Source organism: Lissotriton vulgaris, chromosome 12 (genome assembly GCF_964263255.1).
Source record: "Lissotriton vulgaris chromosome 12, aLisVul1.2, whole genome shotgun sequence".
Lineage (NCBI taxonomy): Eukaryota > Metazoa > Chordata > Amphibia > Caudata > Salamandridae > Lissotriton > Lissotriton vulgaris.
Genome location: NC_141700.1, coordinates 112,109,486 through 112,125,549, shown reverse-complemented (window position 1 = coordinate 112,125,549; position 16,064 = coordinate 112,109,486). Strand labels below are relative to the sequence as shown.

General features: G+C 46.9%; 1 protein-coding gene across 4 annotated transcripts in view; it reads right to left on the bottom strand.

Moving 5' to 3' along the window:
* SEMA6C (semaphorin 6C) overlaps window positions 1-16,064 on the bottom strand; it is a 171,934-nt gene that overhangs the window by 57,974 nt on the left and 97,896 nt on the right. For all 4 annotated transcript variants that reach the window (XM_086947442.1, XM_086947444.1, XM_086947445.1 and 1 more), the window contains exons 7-10: window positions 15,603-15,693; window positions 9,850-9,972; window positions 8,233-8,321; window positions 7,335-7,552 (exon numbers count right to left, since the gene is read on the bottom strand). In XM_086947442.1, coding sequence (XP_086803568.1) covers window positions 7,335-7,552; window positions 8,233-8,321; window positions 9,850-9,972; window positions 15,603-15,693 — 521 coding nt within the window. The remainder of the gene's footprint in view (window positions 1-7,334; window positions 7,553-8,232; window positions 8,322-9,849; window positions 9,973-15,602; window positions 15,694-16,064) is intronic.

Here is a 16,064-nt window from a genome sequence, read left to right as displayed (position 1 = left end):
CCCATGCGCTTATGCGGATTCTTCTACAATTTTAGGGGAAATGTGCCCGCGAAGCGGTCCCCAACCTTCGTGTCTATACTCTTGTGCAGAAGGCCGCTCACCACATGCTTGTGGGGCTGTTACTGGTGCCCACTGTAGCCCTGTCAGAAGTGCAGCCTCCCAGGCCATGTGGTCGCAGAAAACCCTCCAGCCGAGGCTCTCGCGCTGCCGTCCTTTTACCCGATTCCCTCTGCTTCCAAAGATTAGGGCTCCGACACTCAGAAGGACCGAACGGACATATGCGGCGATGGAAAGGTCGGAGGTAGCCTGACGTCAAAGCGTCGCGAGTGCCAGTGGCAATACAGCGCTATCGAACTCTCACTTAAAACATCTATCAGCCTTCAGTTTCAGGTCCATCACGTGCACTCCACTCTGTCGATTCTACAATCTGCGTAAACTCCCGCAATGATCGATGCGAAGAGAGACCTCACGCGACCAGCCAGCCGGAACAGGTTATTAGAGATAAATAGAGGATTAAATACCGATTTAGGTAAGCGATCACACAGGAGCAAAAAAAGAGCTCGTTTTCGGGCAGCAGCTGAACAATCTGCACGGAACTCAGATTTGCATAAAAGGTTCAAAATCACGAATGAAAACGAACACAGGAAAAAATATTTCACTGTAGGGGTTCGACGAGCACAGGGCGAAACACAGAAAGGGGATGTAAAAACGACCTTATAATGTTCCTGTGTACATTTCAACATGAGATTATTAGACTAAGAGGTGTGTGGACTGGAAGCGGTTGGGGGAGGGGCTCTTATATTTTGTGGGTTTTTTTTGCGATATTTACCTGTCACTACTTCACCACCTGGAAGGTGAGCGATTCATTATTTATCCTTCTATGGGAATGAAGGGGCGAGGTAGACGAAGCACATGATTAATTATCTGTAACCGATCATCTGTATTTCACTTCGAGGTGCGCAGAGACTATTCCATAGCGTGCAGATGCAGGTTGAATCTGTGCACTGCCCGCAGTGCCGGCAGGATGTCAGCTCACCCAGCCCCGCTGGCTGCACGCAATACAGGTTTCTGCCGCAACAACATTTTCTTCACCGAGTTCTCCGTGCAGATATGGGGAAGGGGGGGTTTCTTTCATATACCAAGGAAGAGAAAAGGAGTACCAAGTCCGAAGAAAGCGCCGCGGTCACTAATTCTTGTGACTTATTGCATAGATGACGACGATGCCAATAACAATGGAAATAACAACAATAGTAAAACATAATAGCGTTATTATTACGGTTACTATTATTATGTAAAATTAATAAGAAATGTCGTATTTGGGTTCTTTCCCTTTCCTGTCCTCTCATTTTGGCTCACGGGGAGGTGCGGTGGGGTGCAATGCCGTCCTCAACTCCTCCCCCACCCCCGTAATTTATACTCTGTTAATTCAGATATATTTTCGGCTGTGTGTGCTCTAAAAACGAATGCTTAATTTATGTAATGAGTCAATTAAGTAGCATTCCAACATATGCTCTACATGCCCAGAAGGTGTCCTCCGTCCCAGGTACTGCTTTCGATGTCACGAATTGCGTCAAATTAATTTCGCATGCATATTAATTCAGGATCTATTTAGCAGCTCCCCTTTGTGAAAGCAAACGCAATATTTATTTTCCTAATCTTTGCGAGGATATCCATGCTGATTGTTCACGCGGAGGTGACTTTTCAAAACGGAACAGAACTGTCTCAGAGCACGTGCCTCCCTTCTTTAAAAAAAAAAGACTTTGGAAAAGTTAGAGCTATTGGCAATGTAAATGACAATGCCATTTATTTATCTGTTTTCAAAACCAACACATAAATACAAATGTTGTTATTTACAATGCCAATAGCTCAAACTTTTCCAAAGGCGAAACCGTTGCATTGTAAATGCTTGTTCATGTTACCAAAGATTGACTGGACAAAATCCGCACTTCATCAGTTGTAGCAGTTCAATATCTAAACACAGGAATCAGCAGTGACCAGTTAACCTTTATCAAATGGGGTGTCATGGTGCAGCTCCATATATGGCACATTCTTCTTAATTACCTTTTGATTCGATTAACTAGAATTTTTTTGTTGAATTGTGCAGATAGATAGCAAAGGTAATATGCGGCAAATGTGGAGGCAGCACGTGAGATTGAACGGACACTCTGTTCTGTAGTCTGGACCACTGGAGGTAGTTATGCGGCAATGCCGGCGGACCAAATGGGTTGAAAATAAATCCCACGGGAAAGGGCACTTACAATTTATAAAATTCCGTGGTCGCACAATTGTCCTCATAATGCAAGGACACTTACAATTATGAAATCCTGTGGTTGCACCATTTTCCTCATAATTATGGATTTACCTTAAATATGAGGAAAAATGGTGCGACCCCGGAGTTGCATATTTGCAAGTGCCACTTGCCCGTGGGATTTATTTTCAATCCCCTTGGTCCGCCTGCTTTGCGCATTTGCCGCATAACTACCTCCAGTAGTCATGTCTGTCCAATCTCACGTCCTGCCGCCTCCTGCCCAGAGCCAGGCGGCCGAGGCAGGGCCGGTGGCCGCCCAGGTACTACAGGGCCCCGGTCCCCCGGCCCGCCGCCAGCCTGCTCCTCACACGGCTCTTAATTTACCGCCGTTTTCGTTATTGCGTTTCGCCTCCCGCCCCGGAGCGGGGCCGTAAATCTCCCGCGCTTTCTCGCCGATTCCATTTTATGGCCCTGCAGGGCCCGGCGTTTCACGTCTGATTTCCTAATATATTAACGAGCGCTCGAACGCTTGTTTTCCCTCCCAAAGTCGTATTTCTCGGCAATTGTTTGTCATTAATGTGTGTTCCTTTTGCTGTTTCAGAGATTTTTTAGATGGTGGCGAGAAACGACCCGCGGGGGCTAGAAAAAATCATAAACAGGGGCTGCCTCCTGAATTTTCAAGTCAAGTCCGACAAATAAAATCTTAAACACTGCTCAACGAGGTGTTCTGTTTTATTTACTGCGATATCTTCAAGCGAGGGTGCCCCGGGGATGAGAGGGGGCGTTATTGACGGCTGTTTGGACCTTGGGAGTAGCAACTGGAGGTACAGTCCCTAACTGCTTTGCAAACCTCTGAGCAAGGCCTCGGGAATTATGCGGCAGGGGAGGACCGTTATGCGGCAAGAAAGGGCAAATTGTGCGGCATAATGCAATACAATACCAGTTTAACGCCTAAATACAGCAACAGAAACCTGTCCAGACTGAGCTGGACCAAGGGCCTGCCTCTGTGCAGCAACATGCATAGACCAGTTTGCACTAGAGAAAGTTTCTTTTGCAAATCTACAAATTATGCAGACGGTGAGGATTAGGTTGGAACGACAGAAAAAAACATAATTTTGCTGAGAACGACACAGCATAATCCCAAACTCCTCTGACTTTGATTTGTCCACTTGACTACTGAAAAACGATGCCTTTACTTTCATTAGCCGATAAATCACTTTTCCTCTGCCCACTGATGGCTTTTCAGCAAAGTTTTTTCAGAAAAAAAAGAAAACAAAAGCTGTTGATTCATTAAAGGTAGGTGCAAAGGTTTTCAAAGCACCAGGCAAAATTATGTTTTGCCACTCGGGCACTCCCTTCCCTCCATCAATAACGGCCATTTTTCGAGTTCCTTCATTACATTCTGGTACCCTCCTGTGACCATCAGTGGTGACACCATAAATTACCAGCGCGGGAGACAATAACCAGGGCCCTGGTAGTGTAATATCAGTTAATCCATTCCGGATTACCAAAGAGGCAAAGTAGGCACCAGCCTATGGGCCCCACTCCTTTTGGGGGCCCCCGCAACAACGGTCCAAAATAATATTGATTTGATCTTGAAAGAAAATTACAATCAAGCTTTCGTAAATTGTTTCCAAAAGATAGAAAAAAAAACCGAATCAACTCAAAGAAACGTAAACTTTACATTTAAGACTCTATAGAGAAAATACTGTATTAAGGTAATGCACCCATTAACAACGTAAAGTACATAAATCAGAGACATCAGATTCACACAACAGTTTGTCTCTGAAAAGTTCATCTTCTGGCAGCCGTCAGTTTGTAAAAAAAATCTGGTGCATTGGGTATAAGGAGAAAATTTGCGAGGGGGCCCCGAAATTTCGTCTACCTATGGCCCTCCACAGGGTTTCCTCGGACACTGCACTTCATGTGATTAAAGCGTGCTCTGGAGGTGTGACATGTCCCCTTGGCCCTCATTTCCCCCCACACTATTCCATTCTATTGGGGTTTCTAGAGCGCATGGCTACCCAGAGGCTTGGTGGCTGTTGGTGAAGCTCTGATTGCTGTTCTCAGAAGCCAGGAATGGAAATGGTCTCTAATGTACGCCGTGGAACATGCAAACTCCCTGTTGCACACACTTGCATTTCAGTTGGCATGCTGGTTCTTCTGCGGTTTGCAAAAAGAACGAACTGACAGGCGCGTTGCAGTATTCAGCAGCTGGGAATTTCGGATGACAAACAGATTTCAATATACAAGTTGGCCTGGTGTTGAATTTTTTATGTGTCCCAGTTTTTGACGGTGTGCAAGAAGGCTAGAGGAGGGAGAATTTTTAGATCAGCTAATGGGGAATGAATGTTATCTCCCTTTAAATCTGTTTGCAGTGTACAAATGTCTACATCCTGTCAAATTCACAGGTCGACTTGGTCGCCAGTGTAGTGTCCTGGTGGACACGTCCCAGCTCATCCCTTCCCTGCGGGCTGTTCACATCCTAACTCCACACCCATCCACCACAGGTATCACCAGTCAGACGCCCCTGACTATAAAAGAGGCCAGGCACGCGTGACCTGGGCCCAGTTATGCACCCTTGCATCTAATGTTTGTGCCAGTCTTAGTATGTGAGTCTAAGACACACAATGCCACAGGTCCGTGCCCTGAAATTCGAATTTAAGATGGTCACTTTCAGGTTTTTCCTGCAATGCGCGGAGATCAAGGACTTGTTCACCACAACGATTGTACTAAACTGGTCTGGTAGTGCATTAGTGCTCATTGTCCTCACGTACAAGGAACCCGAGTGAATAGTGTCTTCGTGTACACGGAACCAAAGTCAATCAATCACTCAGTAGATTTGTAGAGTGCTACTTGTGACCCGTGAGGGTATCCAGGCGCTGCGATTATGTTCACACCCCCACTGTTGTGCAAAAGTCATCGGTTTTCATGTACAAGGATCTTGAACGACTGTGTCCAAATCCCTGCTCTTGTAATTGTGAATGGATTTATATAAAGCTTACGACCCCCGATGTGGCACTGAAGCGCTTTTTGTGGCGCTGTGTATGCACCAGTGCTAGACTGACGCCCCCCCCATGCTCAGCCTCCATCTTCAGAGCAGGACACACTGCTGTACTAAAGCACTAGATCTCTGCGGGCCACTGCATCCTGGTATGTCCAGGATTCATTGTTGTGATCAGGTGGAAGGAACCCATTAGGTCCTTGTACCCAGCTCTTTGCTGTAGTATAGAACCATCCCTGTGTTACTGCCTGCGGAACTTCCTCGTTCTTTGTATCCAGCTCCCGCTGTGGACCAGTGACATCACCGAGATGCTGTAAGCGGGTCCCCGGATCATCGCATCCAGTCAGGACCTTCTAGTAATGTAGTTAGATCCCTGGGTCACAGTGCCCCCCCACCCCCAGAGTGTGGCAGAACCATCTTTAAATCAATGTTCTAGGGCAATGTCAGGGGCTTCCACTTCGCAGGGCAGACAAGGTCTTGACCAGGATTTAGGCTTGCCTCATCTCAGTGAGACACATTTTCTCTCAGGTCACCAGACCATCTTGCCTTTGTTTGGAAGTGTGTGGTGGAACTTTCAGGTATCCCTGAGGTGACTAAAGGATCAACGCAAAGACCTCAAACAACTAGGTTACAAACAGTCTCAAGACCTCGCAGCAGCATCTGCAAAGGTTCCACGATCTATGGTCAAACATCGACAGAGGCACCATGGGACAAAGGACTGCAGCTACAGGAAGGTCTTTGGTTAATGAGAGATGAAAATTGGGTATCAAGAGATTGGTGCATAACCAGACTCAGGTGGCCCACAAGCTTAAGCCAACCAACCTACTAAAAACCATTGGAGCATCAAGAACAAACAAAAAAAAAGTCCCAGAATTCTGGGCCTACAAACTAGCTGAGATGCCTGTAGACCTCCCACTGTGTTGTGGGGAAAGCCCAGTGTGAACAAATCAATTGCGAGGACATCTCTAAATCGCTGGCACGGGAAAGTCCAAGATCCCGGTCCATTCAACCGGGGCCCAGGGCTGGTGGATTATCTGCTGACCTGAAATAACAACATACAAAGGGCCCATAATAATCAGCCAAACTACTCACTAAGGGGTTGGTACCTGGAGCCCCAAAGCAAAGACCAGCAGACCTAGCCAACTAACTCATTGACACTTTACCCACAGAGCAGTGCTGGATTAAACCCTGTAAAGGCCACTAGGCAGTTGGATTTTCGGGCCCCCTCTCGCAAACAATCTCCTTATACCCAATGCACCAGATTTTTTTTTTACAAACTGACAGCTGCCAGAAGATGAGCTTTTAAGAGACAAAACTGTTGTGTGAATCTGATGTCTCTGGTTTATGTACTTTAAGTTAATGGGTACAGTACATTAATGCAGTATTTTCTCTATAGAGTCTTTAATATAAAGTTTTCGTTTCTTTGAGTTGATTCATTTTTTCTGTCTTTTGGAAACAATATTTAGGAAAGCTTGTTTGTAATTTTCTTTCAAGATCAAATCAATATTATTTTGATCCGTTGTCGCGGGTCCCTAAAAGGAGTGGGGACCATAGGCTGATGCCTACTTTGCCTATTTGGTATTCTGGAACAGCCACAGAGGCTCATTTGGAGCCCTCAAAGTGGGGCACCAGAGGGTACTATACTCCTAGGACAACCAATCACAGACACGCTCTGAAGATCTCACGAGAAGAGAAAGTAGTACATATCTGACCAACCATTGGAGACCCACCTGGTGACATCAAACCATGAAGTTAGGTGGTGCGACAATCACAGGCCGCTCTATCCACTGATGCCATCTGATGACCTCAAACTAGGACTTGGAAAAGTGCCCAAATCCGGAGTAAGCAGAACTACTCTGAAGCAGAGAAAAGTCAAAATGCTGTGATGTAAGTCTCTGGGATTTTTGGTCTAATCAACCCATTATTCTGCAATATGGAAGCTTCCAAATATGATTTGGGATGGTCAGCAGGTTTGCATGACGTTTTGATTTGATTTGATTTAGGATTTATAAAGCGCACGAATGCCCATGGGCGCCTTAGCGCTATGTGACAAGAAGACCTGGTTTTATACCAAGGAAGTACCTGTTGGCTTGTGTACCGAAGACCCCAATGACAGCTGGTCGGCCGTTGACCTGTAGGATGTCGGTGACCGACTGCAAGACATCAAAATAGAAGAAGGAGTCTCCCGGCACGGAGCAGTTGAGGCGAGCCTTTTGGAAAGACGTCCAGTACTTCTCCAGCACCCTGGGCGAGCCTCCCATGTCATTCTTACAGACTCGCGCCACGCGGGAGAAAATGACCTGCAAGATTAGAGCAATGGAGAAGAAGGAAAGGTGGATTGCGTTAGGTGGAGAGAGAATGGGATGCATAGGAAGAGAGGATGAAAAGAAAGAAGGAAAGAGAGAAAGAAGGAAAAAAAGAAAGAAAGAGAAGGAAAAACAAGGAAAGAGAAAGAAAGAAGGAAGATGGAAAGAAAGAAGGAGAGAAAGAAAGAAGGAGAGAGAAAGAAAGAAAGAGGGAAAGAGAAAGTAAGACAGAAAGAGACGAAGAGCAGGGGGAAATGGTAGGGTTAAGGCTGCATTGCTGCTCAATGTTTGAATTGCTCAACATGCCCTAGCCAGAACTGAAATTACTTAATTTCATAAATAATCAAAACATTTTATTGCTTGAAAAGAGCTAAAGTAAAGATATACTTGGAAAATCTGAAAAAAGCGAGCATCAGTACGTGTGGCGAATAGAAAACTGGAATTAGACTTGCAGGAGTCTATAAATCTGCCCAGAAGCAAACTGGAGTGCTGCAATGCAGTGCTCCAAGTGGAGAATATTAAAATATGGATATTTTGGGTACGAATGTCTAAATGGGTGACTTTTCTTGCACCGGTGATGCGCCCGTATGCGCATAACTTCTGTTTGAAGGGAACTGGTGCTAGAATCAGCACACTGCCGCTGGAGGTCTCTAGCAGAAGATCTCATGTCCTACCTTTCCCAGGGTGGTGTACTCCATGGAGATTTCCCGGAAGAAGAAATACACGTGGTTCCCAAACTCGACAGCATGAAGAAAGTGGGGCTCTGTGGAGACACAACAGAAGGCGAAGTTGAGTTCTGGAACCAGGCACAGAATAATGCAAGAGAATTTAGGAAAGTGACACACGCTCTGTCGACAGAGTGGGCAGAAGGGTACCCTGGAACCACCTATATCGTTAAAAAAAGCGAACTGTGGTAAATTACCGCGACACTTGCAGAACAGGTGCATTATGGACACTCGCTTTGAGAGAGACGGGTGAAGGCATGAGTGAAACATTAAATATATAGTAGGATCCAGATGGATAGTGGAGGCGAGTTTACAGAAACCCACAGATCCAGGGAACGAGGATTAAGATGATTCCAAAAACTCATGCAGACTAAGAGGATAATTAAGAGTTTGTCGGTGTGAGAGCGGGACCGCCTGGCTCCCGCACCTCCAAACCCATGTTGGAACCACCTGCTAGGTCAGGAGTTTTCTCCTTTCTGGCGGGCGGTTCTTTGGCGTTCCCAGGGGAGTGCCAATGGGCATCTAAGACGGTACCCGCACGGCATGGCCGGCTCCAGTCCATGCCGTGCAGATACGGGTGTGCATGCACACATGGTGTGAGACACCAGGGCTACCTTTGTTTCCTCACCGCCACACTTTTCATGGCAGTCGCACCGCCATGTAAAGTATGGCGTTGAGGAAACTCGTAATATGCTTGGCGGGACTGCAGTGGCCCCGTCAATCATATTGGTGCCTCAATACCACTGTGCAGATCCCTGGCGGTTGCGGTGCTCCGAGGCCCTAATGGGGCGGTCGGAAGACCGCTACCGCTGCGCCCCTGCGCGTCTGGCATCCGTGGACCGCCAGACTCATAATGAAGCCCTAAGTCACAAATGACATTAGTTAAAGTGGAAACAGACATACTGTCAAGCAGAGAACAGAGGTAAATTGTGAAATACCTGCAATCACAGGACAAGCACAGATTAATTCTGAAAAAAACAAAGTGCCTCAGAGGGAAAGAAAATCCAGGAAACACACGGAGAATACAAAAACCACCAAGGACACAGATAAAGTGTGTATTTACCAGTGACGGCTGGTGCAGGTAAGAGCAACATGGTGTCGGGGGGGGGGGGGGGGGGGGGAGACGTGATTGGGGGGGGGGGGTTGTCGAGAGACAAGGGAAAATAAAATGTTAAAAAAGAAAATCACTTAGCCTGCGCTCGCCGCATCGCTGAATCGGCGATGCGGCGAACACAAGGTAAGTGTTCTTACCTACACCGGCTGCCACTGGTATTTACAAGTAGACTAAGTTACGTGACAAGTGGAAACCCAGGCTGGGCTGCCATGAAACAAGATCCTGGAGCATTTGGCCACAACTGCTGGCTATCTAAGGCTCAAGAACTTGGAGCACCGCCTCTTTACCGCACTCCTCCACGGCAGACTTCTTCCACAATCACTCGCTTTCGATTGGACTTCCCTGCCATACATACACCAGTTTCCACAGCATCCTCTTCTCAACCACTGCCGCCCCTTTTTAGTCTTTCTTCCTGGTCTCGACCGCCCCTCTTGCACCTGCCAATCTCTCACCTCGTAACAATTTGGAGTCATACTTGACGGTCCTCAACACCGGGCTTTTTTCTCCCAAACTGCGGTAAATCACAGCATCGCTGGCTTGGAAATCAGCCACAGTGGCGGAGTAGAGGTTTCCATCTGGAGAGGAAAGAGTTAGAGAAGAGAAGTCAGTGCCACACAGGGTGGGTGGAAAGGATTCCTTGGGTCAAAGGATGGTAGCCAAGAGAGCAAAAACATTTAGTGAAGGCATCAAAAGGTGTCGGGCGCAAAGCACATTTGCTGCAAGCTTCATTATGAATCAGTGAGCAAAAGGATAGCGACTTAATATGGCCTTAAAGCCCGCTGGGCTATACCAGTTGTTAAAGGCCCTGAATCTAGTGCTTAATTTGAGACTGTGGTTTCTGGTGTTCAGGACTTGCACCAGCGTTTTTCATGAGCACCAGTTAAGAACACATTCACATTCTTTTATGGTAGGCAGGGGGAGCTTGAGTGATTTGTCCAGAATCACCAGTTTTTGAGCCGACGCTGGGACTCCAACCTGGTTCTCGAGCTCCGAAGTCTGCAGCTCTGGCCCCATTAGCCAAATCCTCTCCCAACTTTCATGGTTAGTAGTTGGCTCTGTTATAGGCGGCACTAACAAGAGAAATGGGCTGTTGCAAGCTGCCTTCTAACGACAGCCCCAGCACATTTTTTTTTACAAATTAACCACTGCCTGAACCAGAATTCAGGCAGTGGAGAGGGAGAGGACCTTTAACAACCGGTCTACCCCGAAGCAGAAGGGCTATATAGCTATTAGAACATTCCACCCACTGAGGGTAGAATTTTCAACAACAAAAAAGGGAGAAACAGAAATTTAAACAGTGGAGTGTTGGAGTTCCAGGTTTATACCAGCATTACAAGCCACTTCATTGTCTTCAATGAGGCTCTCAGCATTTCAATGGTCTAATACATTACGTTTATCCGAGCATCTTCATTTAGGTCTATCAAGTAAAATATCGTCTGAGGGGGGTGGCGGTGTAGGGCTAAAGAGAATTTAGGAATTCTAGCAACAAAATGCCTGGATATCAATTCACCAAAATGCCTGGAAAAACGGAAGTGACATCACGCTCCTCTTGCCACCACTGGATTGACACCATGTCCCATCCTTAGCCTGTTGTCAACCCCCACGTTTTCTATTGCCCAGCTAAGGAAGAGTTGTGGCAGTGAGTGTCAACTACAGAAAGTGAAGATGGCTTTAGGTGTGCTGTTTACTTATTGGCCTGGGATAGCGAGGGTGGTGTCGAGGGCACTAAAGAGCAAACCAGGAATAGACAACGCTACAACTAACGCTAACGTCCTTATAAGTTGGAGTGTCTGAAACGAGCAGCAGGGCCGTATCAGTTGGTCAAATATGGACGCGTGCCTTGCTTGCGGCTCTTGATCGGCTCGTCACACTGGCCTTTAAGGTAACACCACCCAATCATGAATTCTCTCTCTAGGCCACCAATGCCTCTAGAAAGAAACCACTCAAGAGTCTTCAAATGTAACTCACGCAGATACACACAAAACAGTGCGTAACGCGAAACGATGGGCCCACCCGGCAGAATGCTACACAGGGCCCCTTAGTCCCCCATATCTCAGATATTCATTGGCTCTGGGCTGCGTGGCTCTCTGACGGTTTGGGGGTTCCCTGTATGGTTTAGCCTCCGGGCTCAGGGTGCTGCAGGGGCTTGCGTTACGCCACCTACATAGAGGCCTGCATGGATAGCTCCAACCGGGCCGGTTTGCTGTCTGTACAAAGTTATTTTTTCTGCTCTTCCACCCTTTTCCAGACATGCTCAACCTCGCTTCGACATCTCCGCATCTGGGTCCTTCAGTGCCCAGGTGTTAGTGGGCACTTCAGAAGGGAAAACAAAGGAGCAAACAGATGGACTCACGTGGGCGTAGGACAGAACACTGCTGCTCCAGTGTACACATCTGGGCCCGGGTTTCCAAAGGAAAAGCCATGCGCCTTGAGTCATGCGGCGCCCCTCACGCCGAAGCACCCTGTGCACGTCACAAACTTGCATTTAAATTAAACTAGGGTCAAAATGGCGGGATAGCTACGCTGGGGCAATGCTTCAAGTGCTTAATTTGTAAAAGACTAAGTACCAGGGCCCACGACAGGAGGCCACTGCAGCCTGCACCACCCATTGCCCCTGCCAGCACAGCCAATGCCAGTAACAACACAACTACTAACCCTCACACTCCTACAAGTGAGAGTACTCAAACCATTCCAGGCCTCCACAGCACGAAGAACGGTGTTTGTGCCATGTATTAGTTGTTTTATGTTCATTGAACTAATAAACAGCTGTTATTGTGCTCATCTCCAAATTACACAAATAGTGCCACCACGTGGCAGGGTGTCATAAGCGCTGATGTTGACAATTAACTGCTGGTGCTGAGCACTAGAAACCACCAGCTCAAATTAAGTACTGAATGCTTCCCGTCTTGAACAAGACTACAGAAACCTATTAATTTAGGTTTAGTAATGCCTGAGGCCAGGCAGATTGGTACTTTGAGGAAGGCGTGGCCCGGCCTGGCCTCTCCTTCGAGATAGTTCTTCCAACCATAAATAAGGACGGGAATTCTGAAGGTTCAGCAGCTTTTATTTAAGGAGCGCTTTAGGGATGCAGTGCAGCTTTGTGCGACTGGTGGCTGATGGGCAAGGGAAGATAAACATTCATTGCTGATAGTGTGGCGCAATCAGCCAAATGTTCATTTTTCCCACCTCCGCAGGACTATGGATGTCAAGTTACAAAAATGCCAGGGGACACAGAAGTGACATCACACACATTTTAACTGGAAACGACGTCACAGAGTTGATTGTCACACCAATAGCCCATCAATAGCCTCCTATTTGCAGCCGAGAGGCTGGGGGCGGGATAAATGGTTGAACTCAGAAACCTGTTCCTTTCTGTTTTTGCCTCTGCCTTCATGCCACCTAGGACCAGTGGTAGCAAGACCAGTGCCAGGGGTAACAACGAACAAACCATTGGCACGTCCATTCCTAGCAAGATCAGATGATTGGCTCCAAGGACACGCAAACCTGCAGGCAAGTACAACAAGATGATGGATGGAGCACTGAAACCTTTCAACCACTCACCCCCAGTCAAAAGATCTGGGTTGAATCCATTGTTCTTTTGCTCACTAAGCCACCCCAGTTTGGGACTGCGGGCATGGGGCACATAGAGGTCATCAGCAAGGACTTAGCACACTGAGCTACTTTCGACTTTATCGCGATGTCCAGCCCAAAGTGTGAGTGCAGTTCAGCTCATGCAGCAGACATCTGTGAGCCATTGGCTACTATGAGGATGGAGAATTTGGGGGTGGTGATTGTTGAGGGGTACAGTCACTGCGCTCTTGGCAGCCCCAGTTTCCTACAGGAGAATCCGAAGTTGGAAGGTCTACCAGGAGCTAGTGAAGGAAAGGCTGAAGGTCAGCCATGAGTGAGGGGAATGGTGCGGACTCAGGAAGGCAGCAGATGAGGTCTCTTGCCAACTCAGGCCATGACCAGCCCAAAGCCAAATAAGGGTCTCTCTGTTCCGTCCCTCATCATAGGTGACGTGGTGTGGACAAAATGTATAAGACATGCACTGACCGGCGTAAGAAAACAGTAGGTAGCATGTGACAAATGCGTGTTCAAGTTGGAATCACTACGTTAACAAGCACTGGCACAGCAAAAATGTCTCGATTTCCACATTCACTTGTGGTATTGGCTTTGTCATATCTTGTACATTTCTGTGGCAAGCATTGGTAAATGCAATAGTGATGCCAAGCATCTTGGAATGTTATTTTCTATACTTGGGGAATCCTATCGGGGGGTCCTGCTCCCATTAATGCATCTCCAGAGGCCTTAGAAAGAATCTTACACTATGTATGAGGAAAGACAGGTGTTGAGCCGGTAAAGGGACCCACAAGGTACTCTGCACACAGGTATAGCCAGGGCCAGTGGAATTATGCAGCAGGGGAAGGTCAAATTATGCGGCAGGGTTGAGTAAATTATGTAGCAAGAACAGACAAATTATGCGGCGTAAAGCAGCACATTTTGTGATAGTATTAATTATTTTGATATTTATACACTGTCTGAGCATTGGTTTCACCTCATTAGTACCAGTTTAACGCCGGAATATATCGATAAGCAACAGAAAGGTGACCAGTCAACCTTTGCAATGGGCCTTCTACTATGCAGTAACTTTTTAACCATTAGAGCTAGAAACTATTTTTTTGTTAAAATCTGCAGATTATGCGGCAGATGATGGATTATGTGTTAAATGTGTCAAATCTATACCTATGTGAAAACCGCAGCAGCAGCACAATTCCATAATTCTAGTGACCTTGGGTATGGTATACAACCTTCAAAATTCCCTATACGTATAACCACTTCTCTTGCATTTATACAACCTTCTAAGCCCAATTGCTTTATTGAGGTTTGAGGGGGCTACGTTGAAAAAAAGTGTCATGGACGGACAGCAAAAACAAAGCCTTGCTCTCATGTGAAAGATGCAATGTACACAAAGTGGGATAGGGCCATCAAAGCTGACAGGTTCAAACAGCGCGTCCCGTTTAAGAACTCATCTTAGAATCCATTAGAGGGAAGTAACCGAGGCAGGTAATGGTCCAAACGCTTTCTTAGCAGCCCGCCGCCAGCACTGCAGAGTGCGGGAGTTGCCAAACGCCAAAGCTGCACAGCCTTGATTCCAGCACATACCTTCCTTCTCCCACCCTACAATCCCCGCCTCGTTATCTCACTGCTGCAGGGTCTTTTTCATCCATGCTGGTTGTTCACCCTTTTTCTTTCTTTCCCTTCCTCCTCCTTTCTCCCTTTCCTGCCTGCCTCCTTCTCGCTCTGGGTCAAAGCGGGACACTGCAATATAAGTCCTAGTTGCCAAAAAGGAGTGCAGATGCCCAGAACTGCATGCACTAAGCCTGGATTAAACACATTTGAGAAAACAGACTGCATGGTAACTCCATCTGAAAAATATGCTCTCAACCATTTTTTTTAAAGGAAAAAAACATACATTGGGTCAAAGGTGGGCAGAATTCACTACAGTGTACAAAATTTCTGTCCAGGTCATCATCGATAAACATGACTGTCATACAGACATGGATCAGTGTTCGATAAATGTCAGTGTCACATGTATGCAGCTCAAAGTGCCCCATTAGGAGGGCCCGTCCAGTTCCCATAGGGCCCCATCAGAATCATGCGAGCTGCAGGAACACTAGTTCCACTGCATTGCACCTGAACCCCACCTTCTGAAAGGGTTAACTACCAAGTGGTAGCTAGGGGATGGGGAGGAAGGAGAAAAACCTAGAGAAATTAGGAACAGAATGACAGATTCCTGGTCATTTCCAATTCCCAGTGGGACCCAAAGGATCCCACTCGCAACACCTGGTAACTCCTCCTCCAGTGGTACGGGTGCAAAAATATAGGTATCTCTGTGATCCTCAAGGTATAGGCCATACTTCCCAGCAGGACCTTCTTAACAGCATTATAGGCCCCCGGGCAAAGCAGTGCACTGGGCCTTGCCTACACAACCACACACAGGAATAAAAATGTTTAACAGAAAATTTGTGTTAAATTCTGGTCTGCATGGTGCACCTGTGCTCGTGGGACCCCCGGGCTACTGTCCAGCGTGCCCATGCATTAAGACGCCACTGCACCAGTACTAAGGCACGGTGCTACCTTATTTCTTTCGGTGAGCTTTCCTTTGGACTGGAGTATTGATAAGTTATGTCTTTCTTATTACCAGCAAACAGTGCCACGTTGGGCTGCTTGGCGTCGAAAGGGCACCGCGCTTGTCCATTTATTTCCTCGTCTTCCTGCTGCAGGCTGTCGATCTGTTTGAGGGGTAATCGAAGCAGAATTGACCATTATTACAACCATGATCTTCAAAAACTAAACACAATAATCTTCAAAATTCCTTTTTCCACTCCATATTCTAATATTTTCCGTGAATAATAAGACAGGAGAGCTGAACTGTAGGTAAAGGCTATATTTACAAAACCCATGAAGGCCCGCTGCCACTCTGTGCTAGAAGGAGGGAAGGTACCCAACTTTTATCGCACAAACCTGCCAACGCGATGGGAATCTTTGAGAAACATAGAACGCACACTCCAAGAGAAACTTTACCCTTAAGGCCACATACATGAACATCGGCAAGTTCTTAATAAATTACTGGCATTAAAGCACCGAAACAAATGATTTCAAT